We start from the raw sequence: 16,474 nt of genomic DNA, 5'->3' as shown, positions 1-16,474 counted from the left end.
CCCAGACCCCCGGCACCTAAAAAGTCTGTGGGCTAACACACACGAAAAACTAGCAAAATTGTCTAATTCCTATTGCGTCGCCAATAAAATGCTCTTAAACCCTCTAAACCACCATCGGGGCTACTGAAGTCGTTCCCTAGATTGTTACAGACGTTACTATGGAAAAATCCAAGAAAGTTTGACACAGACCCCCGGCACCTAATAAAACTGTGGGTTAACACACACGAAAAACTAGCAAAATCGCCTAATTCCTATTGCGTCGCCAATAAAATGCTCCTAAACCGCTCTAAAGCATCGTCGGGGCTACTGGAGTCATTCCCTAGGTCGTTACGGATGCTACAATGGAAGAACCCAAGAAAATTTAATCTGAACCCCCGGCACATAAAAATATCTGTGGGCTAACACACATGAAAAACTGGCAATATCGCCTAATTCCTATTGCGTCGCTAATAAAATGCTCCTAAACCCTTCTAAAGCACCGCCGGGGCTACTGGAGTCGTTCCCTAGGTCGTTACGGATGCTACTATAGAAGCATCTAAGAAAATTCGATCCGGACACCCAGCACCTAAAAATTCTGTGGGCTAACACACATGAAAAACTGGCAAAATAGCATAATTCCTTTGCGTCGCCAATAAAATGCTCTTAAACTCCTCTAAAGCGCCGTCGGGGCTACTGAAGTCATTCTCTAAGTCGTTACGGACGCTACTATGGAAGAATCCAAGAAAATTTGACCCGGATCCCCGACACCTAAAAAATTTGTGGGTTAACTTACACGAAAAACTAGAAAATTGCCTAATTTCTATTGCATCGCTAATAAAATGCTCCTAAACCCCTCTAAAGCGCCGCCGGAGCTACTAGATTTGTTTTCCAGGTCATTACGGATGCTACTATAGAAGAATCTAAGAAAATTCGGCCCAGACCCCCGACACCTAAAAAATCTGTGGGCTAACACACACGAAAAACTGGCAAAATTGTCTAATTCCTATTGCGTTGCCAATAAAATGCTCCTAAACCCCTCTAAAGCGCCGTCGGAGCTACTGGAGTCATTCCCTAGGTCATTACGGAGGCTACTATGGAAGAATCCAAGAAAATTCGACCCGAACACCCGGCACCTAAAAAGTCTGTGGGCTACCACACACAAAAACTAGAAAAAAATGCATAATTCCTATTGTTTCCCCAATAAAATGCTCTTAAACCCCTTTAAAGCACCGCCGGAGCTACTGAAGTCATTCCCTAGGTCGTAACTGACGCTACTATGGAAGAATCCAGGAAAATTCGACCCTGACCCCCGCCACCTAAAAAATCTGTGGGCTAACACACATGAAAAACTGTCAAAATCGCCTAATTTCTATTGCTTCACCAATAAAATGCTCCTAAACCTTTCTAAGTCACCGCCGGGGTTACTGAGGTCGTTCCCTAGGTCGTTACGGATGCTACTATTGAAGAATCCAAGAAAATTCAACCTGGTCTCAATTATCATACAAACGAAAATGAAGAAATAGTAGTATTCAATTTTATACCACAATTGCGAGACTATTTATCTTACGTAGAAGTTCATGGGAGAGTTATTGTTTATCATTGGCTTTTCTAATAGAATCAGACAGTGATCGAAGCCTCGATGAACAACTAACTTAGCATATAGTAGCGCCAAAATTGGTTTGGTTTATTTTTCCCCTTCCCTTAGATAATCTTGATTATAGTTCTCCTCTTCGAGATAGATAAATTATTTTCAAAAGATCCTCGAATCAAGCAAATTAAAGTAGTAAATAAAAAAATAATTATAGTGGAGAAAAACATGATAAGTAGCATAAATGCAAGGTACCTCAACAAGAAGAAGAATGTGTAATCACCTAAACACAAATAAACCACCTACTACATGAATAGACTAATACTACAACCGACTAGATGTTTTATCTACTACCAAGCTAAATATATGAATAGTCTATTAATAACAATTCTCAACTACATATTAACCGTCTACTCTTTTCTGCAACCTCCATGCCCTTCTATTTAAAGTCGTATCTTTGATAAGCTGAAAATATGTCATGTCATATTTATTCACATCTATCCAATTCTTATTTTTCGACATATTTCTTCTTCTCTTCAACCTCAAAATATTCAATCTCTCACCTCTCCTTATCAGGGTCATCTCAACAAGTTCAGAGGCCTAAAGCGAAACTTCATAGAGAGACTTTTTTCTTTTAGTTGTCATATGTAAATTGAATAATTATAACATATTCAATGTAATCCTACAAGTGAAGTCTCGAGAAGGTAGAATGCACGTAGACCTTATGAAATAACAATGTTAACAATGAAAATATTCAATGAAGAAAGCCCAAAATTTAAAAAGTTTATATAATGATACTAGTGTGAATTTGTTGCAGTGCTTAAAATTTAAAGAATACATCAAAAAATAAATTTGATCTTTTGATAAACACAAAATAATAAATTTTGCATAATGCAAAAGGTTTAACCGTATATAGACGTTAGAATATTCAATAATGAGATAATAAAAATTGATTGGGAAAATAAAAATGTAAATATAAGAATTATAATGTGGGTTCATGATAATCACCAAAATATAAATAAGTTAACAAAATAGGTAGGCATGTTAAAAAAAATATACAACAATTAATAAAATATTATTCAATTGCTCAATTATTACAATAACCTCCATATCAAATAAAATAACTAAATACTCTCTCTCTCTCTCTCTATATATATATATATATATATTCTTTAGAAAAAAATGAGAACCCTACAAAATTTGAAACTCCAAGCAGTTGCTTTAGTGATTTTGTGATCGAGACGACCCTGCTCGTGTTAAGACATCAACATATCTCTTCTTCGCAAATTCAAATCATCGCAGTCTCTCTTTACTAAACGGGAGGCTACTTAAAAGTCACTTTTTGCGAGAAGCTACTATTAAATTCCACTAAAAATGGAAATGTTCCAAAAATAAAGGGAAAATCATTCTTGAGTTTTTTTTCTTCTTCCCTTTTTCCCCCTCTTTATACAAAAAGGAACTCATTCTAGACTATTCTTTGAAACTTTTGCTTGACGAATGGAGTCGCTTTCACCGGCAATCGGATCAAACTCGATTCAGCCGTCGACGACTATTTCCGGCGGAAATGAGCTGCTCATCGGCTCTATTAAGTCGATAAAGTTTACACCAGTAGCTTACCGGAAAATGAGAATGAGAGTTGTAGCGCAAGCAAGTAATGCCGTCGTCTCTAACAAAATTGATTTCAGCGATCCGAATTGGAAAATAAAGTATCAGAGAGAATTCGAAGCTCGTTTCAATACTCCTCACATTACTGATGTATTTCCCTACTCCGTTTCGTATCCTTCCACTTTCTGTCTCAAAATGAGGTACTTCTCCTCATAATACTCTGTTTTAATTTTCTCTTACTTCTTCTGCTACCTCCGTCCCATATACATTGGAATATTTTATCATTTCGCAATTTGTTTATATAAATGCAATATACAAGTATAGAAATAGCTAGTATTGATATTTAAAACGTCATATTAATTGTAGGATGTAAAATAAGAAAAATTTAATTAATTTTATTTTTATTGAGTAATATGACAATAAATATTTTTCTGAGATAGTAATTTTGTTGTTTATTGTACTCACGTCTCAAAATAAGTAGTATTACTTTTGCTCATTTCACGCCAAAAATAATATACCCAAATGTGTAGTTTACTAAATTATCCCTGTTTATTTACGTTTTTCTAGAATTGAGTACTATTAACGAGAAGAAATTATACAGGAGCATAATTGATATAACATACTTCCTCGGTGTTAATTTACGTCGCACCCTTTGATTTGTTATAAGAACGAAAGTAAACACTTGAAATTTGTAGCCTAAAAACATTCATATACCATTTACATGATTGATTATAAATTATTTCATTAAGGGTAATATGGTAACTTTAAAGTTAAATTATTTCCAAATATACAAAAGTGTTATAGACTACATAAAAGTGTCACATATATTGAGACAAAGAGTGTTGAATTCCACACATTTTGGGACAATCTTATTTTTATTTTCTTTTGGCTAAAATGACACTTATTTTGAAACGGGGGATTATTGAGTTTTTTTGAGAATAAATGGCATATGCATGGCTTAAATTTTCAGCAAATAAAAAAATATATACAATCTTTATAGTTTAAATTGTACATATTTTCCAAAAGAGAATTTGATTTTTTTTGTGCTATTTCTTCTTTTATAAATTTTGCTATTGTGAATTGTCTATACCTCTGTTCTTTTAGTTATCTTTTCTCATTTTACTATGTTGAAATGACTTATAAATGGCTTGATTTGCTTGTAGAATTGATAATAATGCCATGTTGTTAGCTGCTCTCATTGAATTCAAAGTTTGGAGTTATATCTACTTTTGTAATGAACTATGTTATGTATCAACTAACTTTTTGCTTGATTTACAATGGTTCCATTTCTCAAATTGAAATTTTGATGAAACAACTCTTTTCATGTATAATTTGTTGAAATGTAGTCGCCTAGCGGGTTTGGTGGTTAAATTTGGCCAAGAGATACTTCAGATAATATTCAATATTTGTACGATGAAAGAAATACTTGTTTGATAGCAATACTATTACTAACTTTAGCAGAATGATTGTGTTACAGAACTCCTATCACTGAGGATTTTGCACAAGGTTATCCTTCAGATGAAGAATGGCATGGATACATCAATAACAATGACAGAGTACTTCTTAAAGTAAGCTTGTTTCCTTATAGTTTAGCGTAGCTTGTCACACACTGATTGCCCGTTGCCCATCGATTATAGTGGCAAAAGGTTAAAATCTCTAGCACTGATGAATTTGATGTCAAAAATGGACTGCTTTCACTTCTAAAATCTTGCAAAACATAATAAGATTCTCGCTTGAGTTTGCACTCCCATGTGATCTGCGAGTAAAAAATTTGTTCAGAATCGTTATAAAGCTTATTTTATGCTTAATTATTGTCAGATATGCGTACCATTCAGCCCTGGTGTCTCAAATTTCTACGTATTTCTTCAATCTAGATGTGGAAAACCTTTGCCTTTTATTAATTATGGTTTTATGTAGTGTTTAATTTGGTAAAGATTGAGAAATTTGCTTCTAGGATTAGGAACCTTTTTTCTCTATTGAATTAGATAAATAACTCAGGCACTGTTTTGGAGTAGCAATCCCCAACCATCCTGGCATTGACACATACAACAACAACAACAACATACCCAGTGAAATCCCACAAGTGGGGTCAGGGAGGGTAGGATGTACATAGACCTTACCACTTCCGAAAGACCCTCGGCTCAAAAGTCACAGTCTCAAGCAAGAGAGAAAAACAATATATATAGCATAATGGCAAAAAAAGAAAAGCATGCAAATTTTACAACACAACTATAAAGGCGCGCCTAGACCTACGACCACCCTAAACCGACACACAGCAGACACCATTTTATCTCTACTAGCCTTCTACCCTAATCCGCGACCTCCACTTCTTTCTATCTAAGGTCATGATTGACGCATAGTAGTTGTTAAAGTAAAACCTCCGATAGATGGCAATTTCAAACTTTCTAGGCAGAATGAAGTTCCATGTCTCGTATGGATGGGTTTTGATTGAAAGAAAAAGTTCATAAGCCAAAGTCCAATTTTGAAGTTGCAAGTACATTTTTCTATGTTTTCCTTTGATTCAGAGCTCAGAGTACATTCCTTGGTGAGTATAGACGGGTTGCAACATAAGCTGGCGAAAAAACAATATGTTTGTATACTTGTCTTGTCTTTGAGAGTCAATGTATCTTATGATAGCAAGAGGACTCTTTGTCGTTAAAGATCGAACAGAATACATTAAATAACCTATAGATTTATTTTTGTTGAAGAAGAGTATCGACCTCTATGGGAAAACAGAAAACAGATTAAGCTGCTAGTTTCTTGTTGTATGAATAAACACACACATGCTTTTCATTGTGTTGCGTTTTTAATTATTTCCTGTCAATGCATTCATGCAAAGTTCTGTTATTTTTCAGACTATTAATTATTCCTCTCTGACTTCTGCTGGTGCTGAGTGCATTGATCCCGATTGTACATGGGTAGAGCAATGGTAAGCTTCTTTATAGTTTTATGTAGCAACAAGTTACATGGAAAGGGTTTATGTAAATGTGACCTCTACTAGAAATTCTCAAAAATAAAATAAAATGTGGCCTATACTACGCAGCCTCAATGCTAAGCTGCACCTGTGCGTCGATCGTTCTGATACGATGCTAAGGATCTAAGACTCCTTTTTTCTTATCAAAACTAAGGAGCTAAGAATCCTTTAAGCAAAAAGAAAATATTAGGCTTTATTGAATGTCTCCAGAAAGTTTTTAATGTCTATTTATAAAATAAAATCTTACAGAACTAAAAAAAAATTGCTTCCTTCTTGAAAGTGATTGTGTCTTTAGATGTATTGAACATCAACTAGTAGAAGTTTGATAGTCTTACCAAGAATTTCAACTCTGGCGCAATATAAAGTGATTTTAATAAAGGAATTTAGTTCGAAATGCATAGCTCGTTGACCTTATAGGTTGTAAATATGTCATTGATTTTGTTTAGGGTTCATCGTGCTGGTCCTCGAGAGAAAATATATTTCAAACCAGAGGAGGTGAAAGCAGCAATTGTAACCTGTGGTGGACTATGCCCAGGTCTTAATGACGTTATTCGACAGGTCTTAACATATTCTACTTTTAAAAAAAAAAAATCAGTCATGTTATTTCAATGTACAACATTGATGTGTTGTCTACTTATTTCTAATGAATGCAGATAGTTATCACTCTTGAGATATATGGTGTGAAGCAAATTGTGGGGATTCCATTTGGATACCGTGGGTTTTCAAACTTAGATTTAGCTGAAATGCCAGTAAGTTGCTCCTTATTACTCCCTATGCATATTCTCCTTGTATTGGTTATTGGTGTTGGTTAGACTTAAGGTGCAAAAGGCTTAATCTTTCATGATAATTCTGGATAAAGTCTTGATTTTTAGGAAAAATATACTTCTCTTAACATAAACAAATATTTAAGTAATTAATCGTAGTATGAGTTGTTACCAGTTGTCCAGGAAAGTGGTTCAAAATATTCATCTTTCTGGTGGAAGCTTGCTAGGCGTATCACGTGGAGGACCTAAAGTTTCTGACATTGTGGATAGCATTCAGGTCCATGACTGACTTTTAGTTTACTTACACTAGAATTATTGTGCTGGCTTTATCTAAGATTCACTTCTTGTCTTAATTTCAGGAAAGAGGAATAAACATGCTCTTTGTGGTAGGTGGAAATGGTACACATGCTGGTGCAAACGCAATTCATGATGAGGTTGTCAATTGTGGCCTCTATATTTGTTAAGTTTGGATTATGTTAATCTTAACTAGGAAAGGGTGTGTAGCCGGAAACTGTGTAAAAAAATGACTTTTCTTGAATACATGATTTTCTCTAGTCTCCTCTCATTAGACGAATAATGGAGATCTAGATATGCCTTGTGCTAATAAATATTATGGGCTCACATCAAATTGGAAAAAATCATAACAGATTAATACATGTGCATCTTTTCTTCCCTCCATGCGGAAATATATAAACTCAGTGGACTCCAATGGTATAACTTTGGAGTAATGATGTCACTTAGGAAGTATAATTTGCTTTTGTGTACTTGATGTGCAGTGCCGTAGAAGACGTATGCAGGTAGCTGTAGTTGGTGTGCCAAAAACTATAGACAATGATATTATGCTTATGGACAAAACATTTGGTTTTGATACTGCTGTTGAAGAAGCACAGAGAGCCATTAATTCTGCTTATATTGAGGTACTACTTTACACTCCTGCTATAAGTTTTGCATCCCCTTGCTTCTTTCCCCTTTAATGTTTCAAAGTTTATTCCTCCAGAAGGTATCTCACGGTATCTGTAGATAAAAGATTGCTCATTTATGTTTCCATCAACTGAAGCAATCATGCATCGTAACCCTTCCCTGAAATCTATTTACTATATCTTAAAGACTTTTTTTTCTGTAGGCACACAGTGCATATCATGGTATCGGAATTGTGAAGTTAATGGGTCGTAGCAGTGGATTTATAGCTATGCACGCATCGCTAGCTAGTGGACAGATAGACATATGCTTGATTCCAGAGGTTAGTCTAATCTCTATCAGTTGTTATATATAATTGGTTATTTTTAAGGACTTTCTCAACAAGATCGTGTCTATTTGATCTAGGTGTCATTTAATCTGCATGGGCCTCATGGTGTGTTGCAACATCTAAAATATCTGCTTGAGACAAAGGGATCAGCCGTGATTTGTGTAGCTGAGGGGGCAGGGCAGGTTAGTACTATTGTACTTTCTTGTCTCTGTTGCATTTGGACATAAATTAAGTAATATTTGTTATATATCTGGTCGTGTGTATTTGGCAAACAAAATTTTTCTGTCTTGTCTATAACATTATGTCCTATTCTTTCTCTTATCTATTATTGATTACAAAGTTATCTGCAGATCAACATCTTTAAAAAATACTCTAAATGTTAATAGGATTCAGAAATGATCACATCTCACCGAGATACACGCCATAGAGGATAATGAGAAAAAGTCTGCTGAGATGGTCTAATCATGTTCTACGTGGGCCTTAAAATGCATCGATCTGTAGGTGGTACTATAATCATTGAAGATTTAAAAAAAAGAGATGAGGTAGACCCAAATCACATGAGAAGGAAGTTGTATCAGACTTACTAATTGTCGGAATCTATGTGGATTTAGAGAAAACTAGAACATAGTGAAAGGAAAACATTTATATCGGAGATGTCCCTTAATTGATACTGAGGCTTAGTCATGGGTAAAAGCTTATCCACACCGGGTGTTTACACCAAAGAAATGCAACTTACTATGGTTAAGTGATATAATGAAGTAATTATATACATTAATTAACCATGATTAAGTGGTAGTTGTATATATTCAAGCACAAGTCATGCATCCATTGGTCTGGCGTAAACACCCGGTGCACGTAGAGATGTTGGCGAACTCACATTATGTCTGGTGCTTTCCTGAGGCTTGTTAATCTGTTTAGAGATTTGTTTAAAAGATTTCTATGTCAGTAAAAATGAAAAGAATATATAGTGTTAGAGAGCCTCTTGTTTATCTTAATCAACCAATTATGTACTCGAATGAGGGGCCAAATGGTGCAGAGTGGATATCAAAGATCATATAGCTGAGCCATAAATGATGCATTGTAATTGTTGTTTGTGTATTGATTAGATGTTTATAATAAATAGATTCTAACGATAACACAACCATTCGAGCATAATTAAATTCTCTCTACTAATTTAACAGTCCAAAAAGACTGAAAAAATATTAGTTACTACCGAAAATGAAGTTTTAATTATGGTACTTGGAAGATTGAACATTGCAGACTATCAGCATTTGAAATATTATCTACTAGATGGTCACTGTATACAATTTTTTCTTTACTTTTTACTCTTTTATTGATTTCGTTTTGTCAAAATAATAGTCCTTAAAGTCTTAAAAAATCATTTAGATGTTTCCGAGTTTGTCTGTGTTTTGTCATTTGTAGTTCATTTTTGCACTGAAAACAGAAGGCATCACTTCTGGATCTTTTTATTATTCTATTGTTATCTTACTCAACCTTCTTGTAGGATTTCCTCGAGAAAACCAATGCAAAGGATGCATCTGGAAATACTGTACTTGGAGATATTGGTGTTCATATACAACAACAGGTTTGTGGATGGCAAGCTGCACATTTATGGGATTGTTACAAAATGTGTGCTTGACTAGTTTTGCATGTGGACCGGTTTTAAATGTGTACAAAATCATTTAGATGTTTCCAACTCGCATATTGTTCGTAGTTCATTTTGTTTCCAGTTTCCATCATCCCCATATCTATGCTTTCTCCTCCGACTACTGAGGGAAAGCAATATAATGTCCTGTTGATCAATTTGAGAAGTTCCCATGTGTGTGTTCCTCCTTTTATCAAGAAAATTTATGACGATATGCTTGCTTTCTTATAGATCAAAAAGTACTTCAAGGAGATTGGGGTTACGACTGATGTAAAATACATCGATCCTACATACATGATCCGTGCATGCCGTGCAAATGCATCAGATGGAATTCTCTGCACTGTACTAGGTCAAAATGCAGTAAGTCTCTCAACCTCACTTACTACTTATAAGATATTCTTGATGCTTGCTGGTTTACAAAAGACAAATTTATTCCTATTGTTGAGATATTTGAAAATTAAACTAATGCTCGGGCATTTGATAGGTTCATGGTGCGTTTGCTGGATATAGCGGGATCACAGTTGGTATATGCAATACTCACTATGTGTACTTTCCAATTCCAGAAGTCATTGCTCAACCCAAGGTTGTGGACCCTAACAGCCGCATGTGGCATCGTTGCTTGACATCCACAGGCCAGCCGGACTTTCTTTGAATTAAGTACGCTGCTCAATTTTTTTCACAAGAAACTGCACACTCTATTATAACGTATAGTAGAGGAGCAGGGAGCCAGACTGAGAAAATTCATGGCATTTGCCCTGTTCCCAACTGTTAAAGGAATAATGCAAGAACATGGTATTCCTCAATTTTTTGTTAAGGTATGTTATGTTGCTCCGATCATTCAAAAATGTTAATGAATATTTGGAGGACATGACACACACTGACGTTATTTTTGAAGAGTCTGAGCAACATAGATGTAGAATAAAGCTATCTTAGAGACCCGAGTTAGCATTTTCACTTGTTCCTTCACAATGCAATAAACCATTTGGCAAAGAAATAAATACAACTCTCTCAATTCAGGAGACGTCATCAAGACGTGTGTTTCATCGATGTATCATTATAATTTATCATGATCTGCACTTGGATTGAAATATGTATGAGGTACATTTAATAAAAGTACCAGACTGTTTTATATTTCGTCTGAGTATCTGTATCATTTACAGATAAATCATATCTAAGTGTTTGCAGATGATCTGAAATTTGTATTCTTGTAGATAATATCAGCTCTATGTTTATTATTATCGACTAGCAGGTAGGGACCGTGACTGTTGTGGTCCTTTTCGACACTGATTGATCCTTGAGTAAGTGAAAGAACCTGCCTTGATAGCATTCATTGTCAATATATCTCAGTTACACAGGAGAAAATTTTGAAAAAATAGAACCATCCCTAAACTATTGCTCCTCCTCCCACCTAATTTACATTTTATTAAAAATACAAATTTAAATTAATCGAGATTACAAAGCAGATACCAAACACCGAATTAGAAAACCAAAAAGGTATCAAGATGTGTTACATTGTATTGTACTGGTCCTAAGACAGACAAAAGTGAAGTTATTGTTAATAAAGAATGGGAATTTAACAAGTTCCAAGATGTTACTTCGTACTGTTCCTTAGCTGGCCCCATTTAGCAGCCAATGTGAATAAAAAAGAAACATAAAGACTGGTCAAACACAAGCATATGTTATCCTGACAAGTGATTAATATTTGTTGGATTCATTTATACTTTTCTTACAACGAAGAGCTAAAAACTTTCTATGATAGAAAGCCCAAGGGTTTTCTATTACCCGATATTCAATACTCACTTTGAGTTTTTGATTAATTGAAGTTCACATCATGTATGATTTGTTAGAAGGGAAAGAGTTTCCTATCATGATTTTTTTATTATTTTGAAGATTTTAATTCGAGATTTCTGATTAAAATAAAGAAATAATATCTATCTTATCACAATTTTTTCAACAACAACATTCTAGCGTAATATCAAAAGTCGGATCTGAGAAAGTTGGAGTGTATACAACTTTGCGAAGGTTAAGCAGTAATTTTTAATAGATCCTGGCTCAAATAATGGGACCCTTCCATGGTGACAAAATCCTGCCATATTCCCCACTACCTAAAAATTCAAAATTCTTGTGCAGGTTATATTAATAAACAAAATACACTTCCATTTTAAGATTCTGTCTTCAAATTCATATGAATGCACAAAGAATCTAACTTAAACTACTAAAAGTGTTTCTGAATTCTGAAAAAAAAAACTCTTTAACCATCTCATAGAAAACTCTTTGTTCTTGGATAATGTGTTTTAAAAAAAGTGATAATTATCATCAAGAATCATATTGATCGTACAAAATTGAGGTGATGGCTTGGGCTGTTAAAAGGACAAATGTCATACCTTTCTTTGTATATATAACTGTTAAATTTCTCAACTACCTAACCAAAATTTTTGCAATTGTAGTGTTTGTTGTTGAGATTTGTTATCCAATAAAAATGAGTGGTTAGCGACGCATTGCACTTCTTTTAAGTATTTGCTAAGGCACATTGATTGATAAATATTTGTTCTTATAAAGTTTATATTATGATAATATATTTGATTTGTCCTTATTGATTAACGATCAAAACGTAAGTAAAACTGTTAAAATGATACAAGTTTCATTTTTCTCAGCTACAATCCTTGGTCGCTCTTAATTGATCACTACCATAACATTCTCCATTCTTAAACTCATTGTTATCTTCATAACACTCGAAGAAAGAGTAAACGAAAAATCCACATAGAAACTATCCCTGTTCAGATGATTTCTCTCACACTTTAATCTTTACCAACTTTCCATCACCAATTGACCTACTTTAAAAGATTATTGGTCTTCAACCACTATAAACCACCTTGGTTGTCATGATATTGCTATAAATCATTAAGAAGTTGACTATTGTATACTTAAGTTTACTTTGATATAGAGCTTTGACATCGCTATTGATGATTTGAGAAGAATCTGATGATGGTTATTCAAAGTTGAACGACAAAATTAATTAGTTTTCATAATTTAAAAATAAATTTGATCATTTTCACATTTGGTGGTCAACTCACATTTTATGTACTCAATCATAAATGCATCGGATATTCAATGTTATAATTTTTGTATTAATGGAACTCCACTATAAACCTACGAAGTCGACATGATATTTCTGAATATGACCGCTCCAGCATTATTGCTGCCGATCCTACCTATATTGTAGGAAGAGAAGGACCTTTTTAAAGAGGGCTACGATGATGTCATTAAACATAAGGGGTTGGCTAAATCGCTTGGTCCTTCCCCATCGAAGAGCCACTTATTGAGGATTGTTGTTTCGAAGATTAGTAGCTGAAGCATATTTGCGTAATTCATTTCTCTTTTATGAATAGTTGGTTGTGTTGGATGGTTGATGGGTAGTTTGAAGGACGAAAGCTTGAGGACTGCTTTTTAGAGCGGACACTCTATGCGATATTTTTTATATTTATGTTTGTATTTGTTCTATAGTTGGATCAGCTCTTTTAGAAATCTATGAATAATGGGATATAAAAGTCAGATGCAACACCTTTCTCTCTAAAAGAAATGGTGATTCTTCACTTTTTTTTCCTTTAATGAAGTTAGATATCCATTTAAAAAATAATATCCAATTCCAAGAAATACAGAAAGTTAATTTTATTTAGTAATCCTATAAGCTTATTGTAGCAATCATAACTAGATTAAAGTTTGTTTGACATTCAAATTTGACCATTCAACAAGAAGTATTTGCAATCTCAAGGCACTTGTTCTTGGGCTCTTTCTTGGAACTAATTATCGCGTATTCAGATTTTAAATTTGATCGATTTATTTTTTAAATTTTGGCACAAAATTTATTGTGCATATGTATAAATACACGCATATATCAATATTTTGTTCGAATTTGGTTGAACTAATAGCTAATAAGTTATATTTGTCATTGTCTCATAAACGAAATTAAAATTTAAAATTTGTAAGTTCTGAACTTCCATCAAAAATTTATTTTATTTATTTTTTAATTTTCATCTGGGGGCTCTTAAGTCTTTGACCATGCTTATCTGTCTTTGGTCAGTCAAACTCTATGAAGGGAAAATATTAATTTTTACTTCTTTGTCTTTATCTATGCAAAAGGCATTTTTATGTTTTGTTTATACTCTCGATCCCATATTAGTTATCATCTATATTAAAAATGATTATCCTAAAATATTTATCAATTTAAATAATCAAGAGAGAATTAATTATATTTTTTTAACTTTATTCTTGACATTAATTATTCTTTAATTAAGAGGCACATAAATAAATAAAGATTAAAAAATTAATAAAAGATTTATTAGGCAAATAACACTCATAATTATTATTTTCTTAAGAACTGTGCAAAACTTTATCATGACAACTAAAATAGGATGAAGGGAATAGTAATAATAATATCAAAAACATTACCACTTGTGGTCTTTGTGAGTGGTTGTGCAATCTGACAACAGTGTGCTTTCGTATTACACCAAATAAAAAAAATGTGATAATTATTTAACAATAATAATATAATTTTCATCATATTATATTTGCGATAGTAATAATACAAGTATTTTTAGCCAGTACTTTTTATACCTTTAGAGACTCACTAAATATGTTTGCGACAATAAAAGATTTCTATTGCTATTAAATGTTTTTTTTGTTATTATATCACGAGTACATTAGGAATTTTAATTTTAAAAAATACCTGAAAAATTGTTATAAGTAATTGGTAAAAATAATTAATTTTGACAGTATGTTATCATGTCATAACTATAAGTATTATTTATCTGCAGGATAAGGTGAACAATGTGTTATAATAATAGATTAAAAATGCTAATAATATAATCGGTTCACATATTGAACTTATTATAAATTTGAGGTTTCAGAAAAAGTAGTAGTACAATTTATCATTTTATTATTTTCCCTTTATAAATTTCTTGAGTATTCGATAAAGCCCGATCACCTGTTATAAAAAATTTCTTAGTATGTTAATTTACAATTTCGTAACTTGTGTCACCTACATAAGGTAAAAAAGAATAATTTGCAAAAACATTTCAATATTCGAGATAAAAATAAAATGAGGGGAAGAATTGATTAATTCAATTTAAGCGGGGAAAAAGCATGTCTGATAGGATTTGAACTTACAAAATCGAGTTATTGGATATTCATGTTTTACTGAGCTAGAGTAATAAACTAAAGTGCTTTCTTTTCATGATAGATAAGACTGTAAATAAAATAATTTATTCATATTTAATGAAGTATTTATTAAGTGAGATGCTTGAAGAGATAAACGGTAATTAAAACAAATATACTTTTATCATAAAGATTAATTATTAATACCTTGAAAACATCTAATTAATTTGGACCATGTAATGTATTAATTACACCTGTGTTGGATCTTTTAAGATAGACACATCGTCAATCTTTCACGTTTAATTTGATGGATACGAGTTATTCATTATAATCACATTGTAAAATGACACCTCCAACTTATTATTGTGATTTTAATAATTTAGAGTTCGAAAGTTCAGAATAATTATAATATTATAAAAAGTGTGCAATTTAATTTTCTTAATAATACGCATATGTAATATGTAACTTGTCTTAAATTCATCTCAAAGAGAAAAACTAAAAACGAAATATGTGTTGTGGCAATGATACTAAAAGGATATTAACGTAGTATTAAGTTAATGGAATATAGTGAAATAGAGCCAATTTAGTTCTCAATGAAATGAGACATGTAATAAAGTCACTACGAAGCTTTGAGAATGAATAAATTTCTGATCAGAACATTTTCTATTTTAATAAGTCATATACGCATGATTTGAGTCAGTAAATATCAAATATCGAATAATTATACTTATACATTAATACATATAACTCCCCTAAGTACCCATAGTGTTCTTTATCATAGTTAATAATTAGGCAAACATATAGCTAAAGCAATACTTGAGTGCTAGTGTTGAAAGTAGTATTATTATGATTCAAAAATTACATTTGGATTGAATTATTAGTTTGTATGATGAACTTGAAGAAAATACAACTAGAGAAGTTAAACGAATTCTTGATCTTTTTTCTTCTAAAAAAGGATTAATAAATAAAAAGTCTTGATCTGTTTTTTTCTATAAAAAAGGATTAATAATTTATGTTTGTTTAGCCTAGGTTAAAAGCTGCATTTGGAACATAAAATTTTGAGCCAAAAATGTAAGAAAAAAAATTGGATGAATACATACAAGATAGTGTAATGAGTAGATTCATATGAGAAAATAAAGTGAAAGAAAGGAACAATCCAAAAAAACATTTAAATAATTATTTATACATTCAATTCCCAAGGTTTCTAAATACCTTTCTATATTTTATTTTATTAAAAAAACTCAGTGAGTCAGTGAATCAGTATTGTAAATGAGCAAACCAAGATGTTGACCAGTCTAACTCATTAACTTCCATTACTTATTATTGCCAAATAATATTCTTCTTTTTTTCTAATAAAATAAACATTACTCTTACACATTTAATAATAATACTTCTAAAAATTTTACCAAAAATATTATAATAATATGTATTTTTATAGAAAATATATTAGATACATGTGTCTCGTATCTAATAATTCTGATAGTGAAACCCTCCTAAAAGAGATGACAACAAATACCTA

The 16,474-nt window shown here is 32.6% G+C and overlaps 1 protein-coding gene across 1 annotated transcript; it reads left to right on the top strand.

Annotated features, from left to right (window-relative positions):
• Window positions 1-2,925: 2,925 nt before the first annotated feature.
• Window positions 2,926-10,930, top strand: LOC129898038 (ATP-dependent 6-phosphofructokinase 5, chloroplastic-like). Its single transcript, XM_055973077.1, has 13 exons — window positions 2,926-3,372; window positions 4,650-4,740; window positions 6,028-6,101; window positions 6,593-6,704; window positions 6,800-6,895; window positions 7,086-7,187; window positions 7,270-7,344; window positions 7,687-7,827; window positions 8,034-8,150; window positions 8,234-8,338; window positions 9,661-9,741; window positions 10,033-10,161; window positions 10,286-10,930. Exons 1-13 carry the CDS (start codon window positions 3,065-3,067, stop codon window positions 10,451-10,453), a joined length of 1,599 nt encoding a protein of 532 aa, XP_055829052.1. The 5' UTR covers window positions 2,926-3,064; the 3' UTR covers window positions 10,454-10,930.
• Window positions 10,931-16,474: the final 5,544 nt, after the last annotated feature.

Source organism: Solanum dulcamara, chromosome 1 (assembly GCF_947179165.1).
Source record: "Solanum dulcamara chromosome 1, daSolDulc1.2, whole genome shotgun sequence".
NCBI classification, from domain to species: domain Eukaryota; kingdom Viridiplantae; phylum Streptophyta; class Magnoliopsida; order Solanales; family Solanaceae; genus Solanum; species Solanum dulcamara.
Note: the sequence above shows the minus strand (reverse complement) of the source record. Positions and strands in the feature narration are given on the sequence as shown.

What these genes read in the sequence shown, in the direction of transcription:
- LOC129898038 (XM_055973077.1), top strand. Translation starts at nt 3,065, where the DNA reads ATGGAGTCGCTTTCACCGGCAATCGGATCAAACTCGATTCAGCCGTCG. An exon ending in TGTACATGGGTAGAGCAATG is followed by an intron (nt 6,102 to 6,592) that starts GTAAGCTTCTTT and finishes GATTTTGTTTAG; the next exon opens with GGTTCATCGTGCTGGTCCTC. An exon ending in TAGCTGAGGGGGCAGGGCAG is followed by an intron (nt 8,339 to 9,660) that starts GTTAGTACTATT and finishes ACCTTCTTGTAG; the next exon opens with GATTTCCTCGAGAAAACCAA.